Genomic DNA, 16,321 nt, shown 5'->3' on the forward strand with positions numbered 1-16,321 from the left:
TTGCTTTCTCTGGACACATTTCTTAAGACTGCTGCTTTCAAACAAACAAAATTAACTCGCCATCAGTAAATGATTTTGTTTCTTGACTTACAAAAGTCACTTGGAGACTTACTTTGGTTGTAGCCCCACTTTCATTTTTTATTTTATAAGGAAATTCTACTGTGAATTTCCAGTTTAAATATGTAATTTTTTTGACAGTTGCTTGCCTGTGACTTGGAAATACTGTGATGAGTAGTTCTTTTGGAAATGTCAAAGTATATTTTACTTTAGCTCAGTTATAGATGCTTTTTATCTAATTCAATATCAAAAAAGTTCATACTTTACCGTACTTTAAAAGCTCAACATGGATGTCCACTTTTCTTGTTTTGGAATGATGGATATACACTCATAGTAGTAAAATAAAATGTTATAGCTTGGCAATATATGTGGCACTTAAAATGCTGTTGCGTTATAACCGTGTTACTGATTTGTAGTGTGCTGAGCAGCAATGAGAAGTGATGAAAATCATATCCCATCTGTGTTGCAGCTAACTACTCAGCTCTGGTGTTATACCATGAGGGCAGCCATAGCCAGTATGTAAACAAATGAGCATAAAAAATAAGTTCCAATAAAACTTTATTTATGGACAGTGAAATTCAAATTTCATATAATTTTCATGTCACAAATTTTTTTTTCCCCAATCATTTAGAAGTGTAAAAACCATTCTCAGCTTACTTGCCATACAACAAGTGGTGGACCAGATCTGGCCTGCTGGACATAGTTTGCCTGTCTCTGATCTAAATAATCTCATTTGTTATTATTAATACTCCTATATTAATAGTAATAGTATAGTAGTACTTACGTAGAACTTACCTACACTCTTCAACTAAGGATAACTGTAAAATGATTAGTGCTTTCCTAGTTAGCATGCAATTATCATATTTTCAAAAACTGTTTTCCTAAGACAATATTTAAACATTTATCTAACAAAAGATTAGATATATATGATAAAATTATAAAACAAAATATATTTAGTAGGCTTATTTAAATTTTAATTTGATAATTCCCAATTTATAGGACTGTATTAGTTGCTCAGTCATGTCTGACTCTTTGTGACCCCAAGGACTATAGCCCGCCAGGCACCTCTGCCCATGGGATTCTCCAGGCAAGAATACTGGAGTGGGTTGCCATTCCCTTCTCCAGGGGATCTTTCAGATGCAGGGACCGAACCTAGGTCTCCTGCATTGCAGGCAGATTCTTTACCATCTAAGCCACCAGGGAAGCCAGCAAGGGTAAAATAAAAGGGTTCAATACTAAAGTAACTGAATGCTAAAATGTTAGAAATCATACAAATGATAGTTCACTATCACAAAGGTCTAGTGGGGAGATGGAGAAAATATTTCCAATTAAGTGGCTGAAGCAATTTGTGTGTTTTCTTCTTAAAAGTCTTTATCTGTCCTCTGGCGTTTAAGAGGTGGATCTTCATGATTGTCTGTAACAAATCCAGAAAACCTATATTAGGTAAGATACTTAACATTTAAAAATAACTTTTAAAAAGCAAATAATATAGGCATTTTAAAGATTTTTAATGTACTCAACTTATGCTTGAAATAGTAACATTCCTGTGGATTTATTATTTTAATGAAATAGCCTTCCACTAGACTGAACAGTGTGTCATAATAAAATCTGTAAGATTGTGAGAAATTAGTCACAGTTGAATGGCAAGAGGTCTCGAACTGAAATATCTAACTAGAATTAGTTTAATCTATTTCTAAGTTTAAAAAAGAATACAAAATATGTATGTTGCCCAAGAAAGTTACGTTAAAAGTATTACAGCTTACATTTAATTTTCCAGAAATCGCTCACCTCGATTTACGGTGTGGTTCTTGTAAAGTATAGCAGCAGGAATCCGAAAAGTGATGCATAACATTTCCTTGTTAGGGGCCACATTTCTTACTGGGTGAACTGAACTACATGCCTCCTCCAAGGAGATGCCTAACACAGTTCCAGCTCGTTGCTGAACATCCTTAGCTGGATTAGCATCTTTGGAAAAGCTGTAACAGTGCACAATGGGAAGGAGTTCACTGCCACATGGCTGTCCATCTAAGAGTGCTTTGAAAGTGCTGAGAAACTCAATAGCCTTTGCTGGCAAATTCATGACAATGTGCACAGAGTGTTTTCTTTCTTTTGACAGTGGTCCCAGCTGCTGCATTAACTCTTCTCTGACTGGTCCTTGCAGGAAGTCTTTCCCATCCAAGTTAAAGACTTTTACTTTTTGGTCCACTTTATTTAATTTACAGTTGTGCAGTAGCCATTTATGGGATTCAGGATTGAGATCATTAGCAAACACAGTGCAGTTTTTCTTTGCTGCTGGAATGGCAAAGGGCCCAACCCCAGCAAAAACATCAAATAGGACATCCCCAGGTTTGAGAAGTTCTGTGATACGGCTGTGTTCTGTGGAGAGACGAGGATTCCAATAGACTTTTGAAAAATCAAATTCATAGGTGTAATTGTTCTCTCGAACCTGAAAAAAGTATTAAGCTTTTGGTTAAACTACTTAGTCTTAAATTCTAGCCACTGATATTAGATAGATGCATTCACACATACACACATTTAAATTTACTACTATTAAGAGCAAATTACAGTGCGTTTAAAGGCATTTAACTTAGAAATCTGGTGTTTATGCTAAACTTGAGGGTAGTTACTATCTTGCATTAGACGTTTTCATGAAAAAAGTCATCTCTTAAAAACCAAACAGCTCTCCATCTCATCCTAAAGGACTATAAAGTGGCTCCCTGATCACACTAGGAATTTTTCAGATATGCCAATTGACTGGCTTAATTATATTATCTCCTGTCACCTGATAGGAAAAAGCCTTTAGGGTGAAACAGCACACTACATCTATCTTCATGGTGGGTAGCTAGACTGCAGACCACTCTTCCACACAGCAAACATGCTTTCCTTCCTCAGTTTTCAGTTTGGCAAGATAGATGCGTCATGTGTCAGTGAATTTCAAGGTACTTCGTTATGTTCTTAGACAGTTACCTGGACTTTGCAGGTTTCATGTCTGTAAATAGAGCCAGTGTATAGAATAAATCATTCCCCTGTTTTTGCCTTTCCCAAATCTGAGTTTTCATGGATAAACTAAATATATACAGTGAAGCTAAGTCTTGAACAAAATTAAAACTTTATAGCATTTCTTTGGGGACTATCATAAACATGGTAGAAAATAGAAAACAAAATTAAAACTACAATTGTGAAATGTGACCTCACCTATCATCTTAAGCCCCTTATTTTAACAGATGAAGAATCAAAGGCCAGAAAGTTCCTAAGTTCTATAAATCTAATAGAGACATCTTCTATATTCTCTCTTCATGGACCTTAATTCCAAATTTGTACATATTTTTTCCTCCTGACCACATCAAATGCTCTGATCATATTATTAAGGTTCAAGAGTTTGAAATATTTCTTCATGATTCTGGCAACTAAGACTCAATCTAGGTATATAACCTGGAAGGCTTAAATGTGTCTTGGGATGCTTTTCCTGAAATCTCCTTTCTACTTGTCTTTTAAGCTCTTTAGTGTGAGTCACAGATCTAGATCTAGATTAAATGATGCTAAGTATCCCTCTGGTTTTACTCATGCTGTCTTTGATATCTTGTTCCCTCAGTTAAGCACTGCTTTCAGCAGATCCACTTTAGCAATGTTTTTAAATACTACTTAAATGTTGCATGAGCTCTTAAACTTAAATGTGATTGTGTTTGGAGCAAAGAAATTATACTAAGTTTTCACATTTATTTGACAGTATATATACTAGGCATAAAGTATGTCCTAAGAACAAACTTTAGTTGACTTGGGAAGTCAATCACAAGGCATTTATAAAATTACAGAAGTTTCTCAGTTTATAGAGTTTACATCTTCTTTCTAAGAAGAATGATACTACCTGACACCCTAAGGGCCACTACCAAGTAAAGAACATGCACAGTGTTCAGTCTGGGTGTGCCTAAAGTTCAGTATGTCTTAGTGTCAGCTGAGTTAAGCACAGTTATTATCAAAGGATTCCCATCCAAATCTTGCTTGCCAAAATAGACCTCATTCATTGTACACAAGCAGTAGGTAGTGGAGGTTTGGTATACAGGGCAAGACTAAGCATGGACTCTGGAGTCAGAAGCCTGACTCCAAACACTCTGCTCAGTCACTCCTTCTTACTTTATGTGCATAAAGAGAATATTAGTAACAACAATCATCATCCTGTGGGTCTCTCAGGATTTGTTTAACCTGTTTCTTAGCTTGGGCACAAAATTACACATAATGTTAACATGTAATTATCTACGGCTTTAGCTTAAAAACAGTTTATTATATCCAACACTACAGAGGGTTTTGGGGATGGAAGATGAGAAAATGGTTTATACCAGGAATCTATTCCTATATATTTTAAGTTAATTTTTCTTTGAAATAGGTTTTGTTTTTCTTATAGAAGGAATATGTGCTCACTAGAAAAGTATAAAGATAACAAATGTCACCAGAAACTATATCAAATGAAAATTTGCTCACTGTTAACATTCTGATGTATATGCATATTTACATATTTAAAATCATCATAGCTAAAATAGAACTCAGTTATGTATACTGTTCTACAGTTTATTTTTTGTCACTTGGCTTGTCAGTGGACAATTTACTTTCAGTATGGAGCAATATTGCATAGGAACCTTGAATGTTAGGTCCAAGAATCAAGGCAAATTGGAAGTAGTCAAACAGGAGAAGGCAAGAGTGAACGTCAGCCTTTTAGGAATCCGTGAACTGAAATGGACTGGAATGGGTGAATTGAACTCAGATGACCATTATATCTACTACTTTGGGCAAGAATCCCTTCGAAGAAATGGAGTAGCCATCATAGTCAACAAAAGTCTGAAATGCAGTACTTGGATGCAATCTCAAAAACGACAGAATGATCTCTGTTCATTTCCAAGGCCAACCATTCAACATCACGGTAATCCAAGTCTACACCCTGACCGGTAATGCTGAAGAAGTTGAAGTTGAATGGTTCTATGAAGACCTACAAGACCTTCTAGAACTAACACCCATAAAAGATGTCCTTTCCATTATAGGGGACTGGAATGCAAAAGTAGGAAGTCAAGAAACACCTGGAGTAACAGACAAATTTGGCCTTGGAGTACAGAATGAAGCAGGGCAAAGGCTAATAGAGTTCTGCCAAGAGAATGCACTGGTCATAGCAAACACCCTCTTCCAACAACCCAAGAGAAGACTGTACACATGGACATCACCAGATGGTCAATACCAAAATCAGATTGATTATATTCTTTGCAGCCAAAGATGGAGAAGCTCTACACAGTCAGCAAAACTAAGACCAGGAGCTAACTGTGGCTCAGATCATGAACTCCTTATTGCAAAATTCAGACTTAAATTGAAGAAAGTAGGGAAAACCACTAGACCATTCAGGTATGACCTAGATCAAATCCCTTACGATTGTACAGTGGAAGTGACAAATAGATTCAAGGGATTAGATCTGATAGAGTGCCTAAAGAACTATGGACGGAGGTTTGTGACATTGAACAGGAGGCAAGGATCAAGACCATCCCCAAGAAAAAGAAATGCAAAAAGGCAAAATGGTTGTCTGAGGAGGCCTTACAAATAGCTGTGAAAAGAAGAAAAGCGAAAAGCAAAGGAGAAAAGGAAAGATACACCCATTTGAATGCCGAGTTCCAAAGAATAGCAAGGAGAGATAAGAAAGCCTTCCTCAGTGATCAATGCAAAGAAATAGAGGAAAACAACAGAATGGGAAAGACTAGAGATCTCATCAAGAAAATTAGAGATACCAAGGGAACATTTCATGCAAAGATGGGCACAATAAAGGACAGAAATGGTATGGACCTAACAGAAGCAGAAGATATTAAGAAAAGGTGGCAAGAATATACAGAAGAACTATACAAAAAAGATCTTCATGACCCAGATAACCATGATGGTGTGATCACTCACCTAGAGCCAGATGCGAAGAACTGACTCATTTGAAAAGACCCTGGTGCTGGAAATGATTGAAGGCAGTAGGAGAAGGGGACAACACAGGATGGCATCACCAAGTCAGTGGACATGAGTTTGAGTAAACTCCAGGAGTTGGTGATGGACAGGGAAGCCTGGTGTACTGTAGTCCATGGTGTCGCAAAGAGTCGGACATGACTGAGCAACTGAACTGAACTGATGGAGCTAAATAATCTTCAATGATGGAGTATTCCATTGTATTATTATCCTAAAATTTAATCAGTTATCTACTGATGATATTTAGATTGTTTCCATTCCATCATGTTTATTGATTTATTATTATAAAAATGATGTAGGTGGTCTAGTGGTTAAAATTCCATACTTCCACTGTGGCGGGGGCACAGGTTCAATCCCTGGTTGGGTACATCATTACAATTTTGTCCAGTTATATTCTTGAGATAACTTCTATAAATGGAGTGCTGGGTCAAATGATGTATCTATTCAAAATTGCAATATATTACCATACACTCTTCCTGACTGTATCAAATTTGCATTCCTGTCAATAATATATGTAAATGCTTACATTCTCACATACTCATAAATACTGGGTATTATATTTTCTTAATCTGTTATCTATTATGATTTCAAATGTTAATCTTGATACATACACTGTACTAGGAGACAATAAAATATTCCATACCTTGGTCATCATATTCTCCTCTCCAGATAGTACTTCCATTTGGAAATTTCGGTAGGTATTATCAATATTATTGATTTTATTTACTGCTGAGGTGATTCCAGGATTTTTGTCAATCATAACTTGGCCTAAAAGCACAGAAATCATGATAAATACTGCCTTCTGGTTGCAAAATAAAAGCTAAAATTGCAAACATGAAATGGATGTGAACTATATTTTCTTCTGGTTTATAGACAGAAACTGCATCTACCATGTGTACATGCATGCTAAGTGGCTTCAGTCGTGTCTGACTCTTGCAACCGTATGGAATGTAGCCCGCCAGGCTCCTCTGTCCATGGGATTCTCCAGGCAAGAATATTAGAGTGGGTTGCCATGCCCTCCTCCAGGGGATCTTTTCCGACCCAGAGATAGAACCCAGGTCTCTTATGTCTTCTGCATTGACAGATGGGTTCTTTACCACTAGCACCACCTGGGAAGCTGATGTGTGTAGAGGAATGCAATTCTAAAAATTCAACAGATTACTAAAGTTCATGTCTGACGGACCCTATGCAAACACACAAAAAAATGTGTGGGTAATTTATAAAGAAAAAATTTTGAGGAGTTTGTTCTGCCTAATATTTTTCCATGTCTTTTACTTAGTCTTCTCAAATGTATCAGTGCAACAGTAAGCAAACAGGTAGACCCAGGGAATTGGTTAAAAAATAGAAGAGATGTTAAGTACTATGGAAACAGATGGTCTCAGAAAACACTAGCCTGTCCCCACTGGCCTCAAACCAAATGTTGCTTTATTGTGTATTTAAAATAGTACTTCACTTTGGAAATGCATTCCAGCAAAATAATGTTTTCAAATAAAAGAAACATAGATTCTTTAGTTTTCTCTAAATAAAATGTTTATTTACTTAAATTGTTCTTTATGTCAAATATTTTCCAGAGTGCAAAAAGCTACAAAGGTAAAAGACACTGGCAATGGTATATTGATGCCCTATAATCAAAGTCTGCATTTTTGTCAGCACTTAAAAAATTTACAAGATTCTATATGGTATCTCATTGTATAAAGATAAGTTGATTTGTCAGTAAGTATAAAGTACTCCATAATACAAATACAACAGAGGACAAGAGAGGATGGGATGGTTAGATGGCATCACTGACTCGATGGAAATGAGTTTGAGCAAGCTCCAGGAGTTGGTGATGGACAGGGAAGCCTGGCATGCTGCAGTCCATCGGGTTGCAAAGAGTTGGTCACGACTGAGTGACTGAACTGAACTGATAATACAAATATGCTTAAATACCAACTGGAATTTGTCTAATTTCTCTCTGGTAATTAGATACCTGATTTTGAATATGATAATGTCAAACTATTGTCAATCATTGTTTTATCTTGTTCTGCTTCAGGTATCAGAACTCAATTTTTAAGGTACAGAAGTTAGTTTGAAATGAAGAATAAAAAAAAAAAATTCTAAAGGTCTATAGTAAAAGCTTTAAAAGTACTTTTGTATGAAAATGTTTCATTTTCAATCTGTGAGTGCCCTTTTATGAAAGCGAGTTTATAAAATAAGGGTGCTAAAAGAATGTTGAGTTAGGACAGGCAATGATTCAACGGAAAGCCTAGACTTGACATTTGTACCAGATCATAATTATAAGGCTCTGCTTAAGTATTTATTATGTTATCACTATGCATTATTAGCCCCTTTCATCAATAAAAACAGAGTAAATGCATAACAGCACATCTCTGAAATTCTACCCATGCAAAACACTGAGCACTACATTTTAAAGCTGAAAATAATTCCCAGAAGTTCTGACAATTACTCTGTATTAAAAATATTAATCTGAAGAATGCATGGACATTAAATATTTATATAAGGACAACAGCGATTTTGATTAGTCTTCTACTTCTTTCTTAGACCAAAGAATAAAATACCCATGCTTCAATTCTGGGCTACAGAGTTGTTTCTAAAAAGCTAGGAGTACTAAAAAACAAAGTATGGTGCCTACCATACAGATGAGGCTCAATTAAGTGAATCAGTGAAAGCATGAGTAAACACTGTCTTGCCCTTTTGACTATGAAACACTCAAATTTATGAAACCTAGCATTCAACATAGTCCTGAAGGACTAGTAAGTTCTGGATACCAAAATGATAAGTTGCCAAAGAATTCTGCCAAAGCAAGTGATTCAAGTTAATGCTTACTTATTGTGTACACAAAATCTTGAACTGATATTTAGAGCTTGCTATGACTCTGGGAGGGCTTCCCTGGTGGCTCAGTGGTAAAGAGTTCACCTGCCAATGCAGGAAATGTGGGTTCGATCCCTGGGTTGGGAAGATCCCCTGGAGAAGGAAATGGCAATACATTCCAGTACTTTTGCCTGGGAAATCCCATGGACTGGGGAGCCTGGTGCACTACAGTCGATGGTGTCTCTAAGAGTCGAACACAACTTAGCGACTAAACAGCAACAACAAACGACTCTGGGAAGGCTATTCCAAAGTGTCCCTCAAAGGAGAGTATGTAGCTCAAGATCCTGCTTAAAATTAAAATGATAAAATGTCCTATTTCTATAATTAGGCATTTAAAATTTTTTTAAACTAAAATTAGAATTTGCTCATTGGTTTCTAATATATGACTATTACTAAGACACACCTACCAATTAAATGCTTGTAAGGTAGTTGATGATCTCGAAGGTTCAGGTGAGCAATGTGTCCAACTCTGCTAAACCCTGAAGTCACATCTTGACCTTCAGGAAGCACAGCTCTCAAGATTTCTTCTGACTTAAAGTTTTCATAAGTTAGTTCCAAATTATATTTCAATATCTGTGGATTGATATCCAGCTGCTTTAAAATACTGAGTTCTTCTTTCTCAAAGGAATCAACGGTAAACATTTTATATGGATCCAACATAATTAGTCTACCTTCTTCATCTTCTGGATCTTCAATCACACGTTTTATGCCTGGGCGCTGCAGTGCTGCCCTTTTAAGGGATCGCATCAGTTTATTGACTATTTCTTTCCTCACTTTAAGCACTGGGATGGTGACTGTCTTTTTAAAAGCTGTTCTATCAAGTTCTGTCATTCCTCGAACATCAGAGGGTGGGGAAAACAATTCAGAGTCTCTGTGATTTGTTTCTATTTCAGGCATGGTTGGGAATCTTTTTCTTTGATCCAGCAAGAAAATACCAGGTGCTCTGCTAAGCTTCTGTATCAGCGATGCCCAAGGCAGTAGAATGAGTGATGCTGACTCAGTTATTCTACAGCTTTCCACTTTGAGAAGTCTTCTTGAGAAGCCAAATTGTTTCAATAAGCTCCTAAAAATAAAGCATTCAATTAAAAGAAATACCATAAAGCTACAAACTAGCTTAACATGTTCACAAGTCTTAATAAAAATTTTAATTGTTTCAAATAACCTGCTAAATGCCACAGATTAAAACTTTTAGTGGTATGTGAGAAGTGTAATATTAATAACTTTTCCAGGATAGGATGACTTTTATTAGTAGTAAATAATAAATTGGTATACTTCCAGCCCACCTGCGGCCTGGACTAGGGTTTAGTGATCCATCACTCTCGCTATAGTCAACAAACCTCTCCACCCACAATTTTCTACAGAATATTTTGCGACTGGAAGGCCGAAATTTAAGTTAAAGGAACATCTCTAAACGAAATGGTCACTATACTGATAATGTTACCAATGTCAATATTTAAAAGGATATTCTTATGGAAGCTTATTGGGTCAGATGCGCTGAACACTTTACTCACAGTAACAGTCTTGGGAGGTGTGTGGTGCTGCATTCTCATTTCTGCAAAGGTGTAAACTAAAGCTCAGAAATAGGTTAATTGACCCAAAATCTCGTTGCTGTAAATTGTTGAGCAAGGATTAAAATCCAGGGCCTGCGTTCTTAATCTATTTCTATGTTGTCTTTGATGTTTTACTGCCACAAGCCCTACCTATAAGTAGAGGTTTCAGTATTTCTAGGATGGGAACTTTGCTGAGTGTTATATGCCATCCCGTTAGTATCAGTTTTTCATTTTGCCTTCCGGAATACCGAAGAAGCAACTGTTAAGAAAGGGCCCTGGCTAGGAAACTGTAAAGCAACTGTCAAAAAGTTGACAGGGTTCAGACTGGGTTTAGCAGTTAACCAGATGGGTGATGTTGAGTAAATTACTTAAAGTGAATCTCGGCTTTCCACAAGTAAGGTGTGGCTAAAGGTTCTATGGGAAAGTTCTGAAGAGATGAAACACCCCTCCCTTCCCCGTACTCAGGCCTAGGCTCTCCACTGGGCTGTGGGCGACTTCCTGACGTTTCAGCGCCCAGACAGCGCGAGGCGGAGAGCCTCCGAGCCGACCGGTACCGCCACCGGACCCTCAGCCCCTTCGAACTATCTATCAAGGGCACTACGGCCGCCACCTCACCAACGTCACCATCCCACTTCCCGGCGTCGCCCCGCAGCTGGCTACAAGACCAGACCCTCACCTCATGCTCTGGTGCAGCTCGGAAACGTGTCTTCGGCGGGTGGGCGGGCCCTCGATGACACCATCAAGGTTCGCCGCCGAGAGGCGAGCGTCACCAGATCACGTCGATCCCTCTTTTCATCCCGGCCCTGGTGAGGTACGGGAACCCGGAAGGGCCGGGAATGTAGGCCCGCCTCCAGCGCGACTACAGGCGGGAGGGCAGGGGTTGCAGCTAGTGGATGGACTGGGTAGTCGACCAGCTAGCAGCATGGAGGTCCCAGCGGGGGTCATCAACGCCGAGCCCGGCTGGTTCGTCTCTACTCGGGAGCCCGAAGAGGCGGAGGCGGAAGAGTCTAGCCCGTTGCTTAGCAACGTAAGTTTGCTCCGCTGGCTCCCTGTTCTGAAGTGACTGCCAAATAAGACCGGGAAAAGAAAGGGGATGGCAAGGGGAGAGGGGAGAAGCCTAGAACCTGGGGCCCAGAGGCAGCAGCCGAGATTTCGAGGAGATCTGGAGGAGTTCATCAATGAGATAGGAGCCTAACCTGTCCTACAAAGAAAAGCTGAAGCTGCAGGCTCAGGTGGAAGAGACGCAGCAGCAGGTGGAGGCAGGGGACCCCACTAGGGGAGCAGCCCCTCGGTTATGTAACTCACTGCTCTCTGTATCCTTGTCGGCTTCTCGTTTTTTCCACTAGTCTTGTGAGCTTTTTGCAAGAGTCACAAGATTTTGCTTTTCTCAGCTTAGTCATTGGGGACCTGTAAACATCTTAATACAGAGATACTTAACCATGAAGGAGCGTGGGTGGCCTGGTAATAAGTACACAGCACTTCCCTGACCCTAAAGCCTGTGCAGTGGGCACTTCGGCCCTTTAACTCAAGTCCCAGGGCAGTAACAGTTTCTAGGATTTTATTCCCAAATGCTATTTTAGGGGAGAGTGTTTTCAAGGCGGATCCTTGCCAGAGCAACGTGAATTGCTTCTATTTACAATATCGTCATTGCATGGCATTCCTGCCCATCCTTTCAGTTGGGCAGACTTAATTCATTAAGTGTATAAATAGAGATTAGTTTTGCAATCCTAGTAATTGGGGAGCAACAGTTGTCTACAGCAACCACAAGCTGACTCAGGGATTCTTCAATTATCACGTGAGCTTGAGGCCATCTGCCTGCTCCCTGTCCCCACCCCATTTTACCCTGTCTTCCATCTTTTGCAGTCACAAGGTTAGTCATGCCTTCTTCCTGAACCCTACTGGGTCTCTGCGCAGGTGGAGATGATTTTCCTAGGAAACTGGATTCCTGGAGCTGCCCTAGTGGGAAGTGAGAAGGAAAGGAAAGGAGGTCCTGGTTGCTGATTGAGCAACTAGTGTGTCACAGTATGTCTGTGGTTTTAGGAGACTCTGCATAACCTGTCAGTCATTTCTTGACCAAAGTTGGACTTCACCATTCAGACACTTAACTCTATTAATTCGTGTGCTTACAGGAAGTTCACACACAGAGATCCCGAGGTGCTTCATTTGGTTTCTCAGTGTTTAATTTGATGAATGCCATCATGGGAAGCGGCATCCTTGGCTTAGCTTATGTTATGGCTCATACTGGTATCCTTGGATTTAGGTGAGTTTTTTTCTTATTGTATTCTTTTTCTTTTTTCATTTTGATAGTACATTGAGAAGCAAAGAGATAGGCTGTAGAACTTGGTATTATACAATTTCTAGTTATTTCTGGGGTTCCTCTTATTCTTATATTGTTGCTAGTCTGTAGCATGGAAGGATGCTGTATAATTTGTATTTTTTTATCCAAAGTGTGGCTAATTTAAAAAAAAAGAGAAACTTGATCCACATTCCTTAATAACCTCCTTACAAGTGGCTTATTTGTTGTGTTCAGTGGGCCAAAGTAAATCAGAGTTTATCAGTCATGCAGATTATTTATAAATAGTGATTTTGTGACTAAATAAAACATATAATCCTTTGGTTTCTCTCCATCTCTTTCTCTCCTCCTGTTAAGTAGTCTTGTTTTACTTTCTGAGGCTAGACATGTACCCTGTGTTTATTCCCTTACATCTTTTAAGACTCAGCTCACAGGCCAGTTTGCCCAAACAGAAGACATTGCTGTCTTTTCTGTGTTTCCACAGTACTATTATATTCATTCTTTTATTATAATGTAATTATCTGTTTGCAAATTATTTTCCCCACTGAACTCTGAAATCCTTTAGGACTAGATCTTATCCTTAGCATGGATCGTCATGCTTAATAGACTGAATGAATAAGTTTGTTTTGTAAGCACAAGCAGACCTATTTTTTCTAGGAAATTTAAAATACAGTCTCATGTAGGTTCATTTTTGCTTTTACTTTGAATTTCTTGGTTAGCTAACCAACTTCTAAATAACCCAACTTGCTTTTATTATGGGATGTATTTGCAAACTTTCATAGTTTTAAAACTTAAAAGCTATGTATGACACCTCAGGCAAGACGTAATCATAGGACTTATTTCTTAGTTTCATTTGAAAAATCACATTTTTTACTGCAGGATCGCACATGCAGATATATACCACTGAATGGGTGCTTGCTGAATCATATCACAGTTTCCATCTGGTGATGCCAACCTTATTTTGTGAGGTGTCTGACATCAGTTGACAAGTGTACTTTCACCTCTCCATTTTGCTACTTATTAACAAGCATTAAGTGGACTGCAAAGATAGAATTTCTTCAACTTCAGGAGTACTCCTCTGGAAACTTGTATTGCCAGTATCTTCCTGAGAATAAGGAAGGGATTATGTATGCTGTTCCTTTTCACACTTTTGGTGAGAGGACCCCCAATTATTACATCACACATTTTTCAAATCGTGTCATTAAAAGTGTGTTAACTGTATTCTTTTGGTTTGGTTTGTTGAGTATGTTTAACAGATGCTGAAATTCAGTGTTCATTCAAAATTATAGGGACGTACTCATCACTGGGGGCTTCCCAGGTGGCTCATCAGTAAAGAACCCACCTGCCAATGCAGGAGATATAAGAGATGTGGATTTGATCCCTGGGTCAGGAAGATCTCCTGGAAGAAAGAATGGCAACCCACTCTAGTATTCTTGCCTGGAGAATCTCATGGACAGAGGAGCCTGGAGGGCTACAGTCCATGGGGTTGTAAGAGTTGGATATGACTTAAATGACTGAACAACAGCAACGCATCATTAAAAGGAGAGGGATAGAGGAAAGAAAAAAGACAATGGGATTTCACAACTGAAACATACTTAAGTTGGAGAGAAGACAGAGGAGCCTAGAGGGCTACAGTCCATAGGGTCACAAAGAATCAAACATGACTGAAGCGACTTAGCACTCATGCACACATGCTTGTGACCATTTGAATGTGGGGAAAAAAATGTTTTTTGAATGAAATACCATAAAAAGGAAACCTTTAGGGGACAAATTTGACCATGTACTCTTTTATGCTCTTTTATGTTTTAGTTTCTTGCTGCTGATAGTCGCTCTCCTGGGTTCTTACTCAGTTCACCTCCTGCTTAGCTTGTGTATTCAGACAGGTAAGTAAAATGTGTGCTTATTCATTTGATAAAATAGCCTGTTGAGATCATGTCTACCTACATCAGGTTGGCTGTCTCAGATCTAATTTCCAGTGGGAATATTAGGTAGGGTGGTTGAAATGGAGAACTTCAGAAGGTCAGAATATATGGACCCAGTCCTTCAGGGGAGTATCCGAGGACAGACGAGGAGTAAACCGGCATTCTTCCTTGCCTTTCTCCACGACACGTGACATAGTTTTCTAGGTTAGAATAGATTAGGGGAAGCACCTGAAAGGTGTCTAAAGGATCCAGACCTTGTATTAGGGAGAAGCAGTACCCAGGTGTTCATGCTGATCACCTTTCTCCTAGGGTGATCCCTTTCTGGAGAACACCTTCCCAGATCTACTGCTGCGGTCTCTGCCCCCCATATATAGATGTATATAGATGTATAAGTTTTTTCCACTTATGCAGTTCAGTCACGTATTGAATAAGTTCTTTTAAGTTGTAATAAATACAAGTGTATGAATCACAGAACTGCTTTCTTAAAGTTTTTCTTTGGCCATTAACAAATACTCTGTGTCCACCCGTCCTGGTCTTTTTATCTGTCTAGTCTGATCTACCTTTGGATTAGGACAGTTATGATGCCAGAATCATGAGTTTGTCTTATGTGGATGGGTTCACTTTGCCCTACCTGATAGGTTCACTTTGCCCTGTTTTCAGGTTTTTAAGAAACAGAACAGATACATAAAATAGATAAAAATGGGATTGTTCTGGTTGAAACAGGTGTTTCTTGAGTATTTTAAGACTCTTCAGAACAGAGTTCTAAATCCACAGCTCTAGTGTGTTTAATCTGTCTATGCATCAGATGCACCTGAAGATTGTTCTGTAAACAGAGGTTTCTAAGCCTCAGGGATTCTAATTCCAAGAATCTGAGGTAGGATTCAGGAATCTCTTTTTAAAAGTCCTCCAGGGGACTCTTACACAACACTGACTTAGGATCCATAGTTCATAGCTGTAAATTGTGTCATTGCTTTTGGTCATTCAAACAACAAATACATTCCTTTGCTTGCAAGGGGCTTGGGTGACTGTGCAGACAGAAATCCTAGGAAATGATGCAATGATATTAATCGCAAAGTAACAAGTTGTTCATAACAACATCAGGAATAAGAGCATTAAAGAAGTATATTTGTAAATCCTGCTGAAAGGTGACTGAATTTTAATGCATGTTTTGAAATTTCGCTTCTTTGTTTAAAAAAGTTATTTTTACTTAATTGTGGTAGTTTATCTAACATCTTCATAGGTTATTTTTATCATGGTTTCTACTAAAAGATTAATATGTTAGTCAATCATGTGGTAATTATGTCTTCATTAACTGAAATGTTTTGCTTTATTAATTTAAATTATTTGGAAGTAGTATTCAATTTGTGAAGATTTCCAAGTAATGCTTTTTTTTTTTTTTTTGCTTTCCTTCAGATCATGTGTATTTAACTTTAAAATTCTGACGTCTGTTGTTCTTTTCTATAACTTTGGGGCATGTAAAGTGAAAAGCTCTGTTTCTCTTTCTTTTTTCTTTTTCTTTGATTTTTGTAGCTTACTTGGTCCATGAACTAATTTCTTCATGATTCTTCATACACACTGCTGCACCTGTCTGCTGTTGATTGAATTCCTTCAGTCACTGTAAAGTTCTCTGTGGAGGTAGGCTTTAAAAAGAA

At 38.4% G+C, this 16,321-nt stretch overlaps 2 protein-coding genes across 5 annotated transcripts in view; one reads left to right on the forward strand and one right to left on the reverse strand.

Annotated features, from left to right (window-relative positions):
- Positions 1-598: 598 nt before the first annotated feature.
- TRMT5 (tRNA methyltransferase 5) lies at positions 599-11,167 on the reverse strand. Of its 3 annotated transcripts, none has more exons than XM_081509791.1 (5): positions 11,131-11,167; positions 9,312-9,967; positions 6,677-6,801; positions 1,846-2,503; positions 599-1,471 (listed from the first exon to the last, which is right to left on the reverse strand). In XM_081509791.1, the coding sequence occupies exons 1-5, from the start codon at positions 11,133-11,135 to the stop codon at positions 1,419-1,421; spliced, it is 1,497 nt and encodes a 498-aa protein (XP_081365917.1). In that variant the 5' UTR covers positions 11,136-11,167; the 3' UTR covers positions 599-1,418. The 3 variants fall into 3 exon arrangements, with proteins under 3 accessions (XP_081365917.1, XP_081365918.1, XP_081365916.1); XM_081509792.1 differs by having other exon boundaries at positions 10,416-11,167; XM_081509790.1 differs by lacking the exon at positions 11,131-11,167 and adding an exon at positions 10,605-10,671 and having other exon boundaries at positions 9,312-9,964.
- SLC38A6 (solute carrier family 38 member 6) overlaps positions 10,920-16,321 on the forward strand; it is an 80,097-nt gene continuing 74,695 nt past the window's right edge. For both annotated transcript variants that reach the window (XR_014059379.1, XM_081509789.1), the window contains exons 1-3: positions 10,920-11,481; positions 12,584-12,714; positions 14,557-14,630. Coding sequence is in view for 1 of the 2 variants with exons in the window: in XM_081509789.1 (XP_081365915.1) it covers positions 11,134-11,481; positions 12,584-12,714; positions 14,557-14,630 (553 nt within the window). In the remaining variant the exon portion in view is untranslated. The remainder of the gene's footprint in view (positions 11,482-12,583; positions 12,715-14,556; positions 14,631-16,321) is intronic.

The sequence above is a fragment of the Giraffa tippelskirchi genome, chromosome 7 (assembly GCF_054371585.1).
Source record: "Giraffa tippelskirchi isolate mGirTip1 chromosome 7, T2T-mGirTip1v1.2.pri, whole genome shotgun sequence".
Taxonomy (NCBI): domain Eukaryota; kingdom Metazoa; phylum Chordata; class Mammalia; order Artiodactyla; family Giraffidae; genus Giraffa; species Giraffa tippelskirchi.

Coding starts and splice junctions, on each gene's coding strand:
- TRMT5 (XM_081509790.1), bottom strand. CDS start 10,663: ATGGCATATAACACTCAGCAAAGTTCCCATCCTAGAAATACTGAAACC. Junction 9,965..10,604: donor ACTGAAACCTCTACTTATAG/GTAGGGCTTGTG, acceptor TATTTTTAGGAG/CTTATTGAAACAATTTGGCT. Junction 1,472..1,845: donor GAACCACACCGTAAATCGAG/GTGAGCGATTTC, acceptor GATTTGTTACAG/ACAATCATGAAGATCCACCT.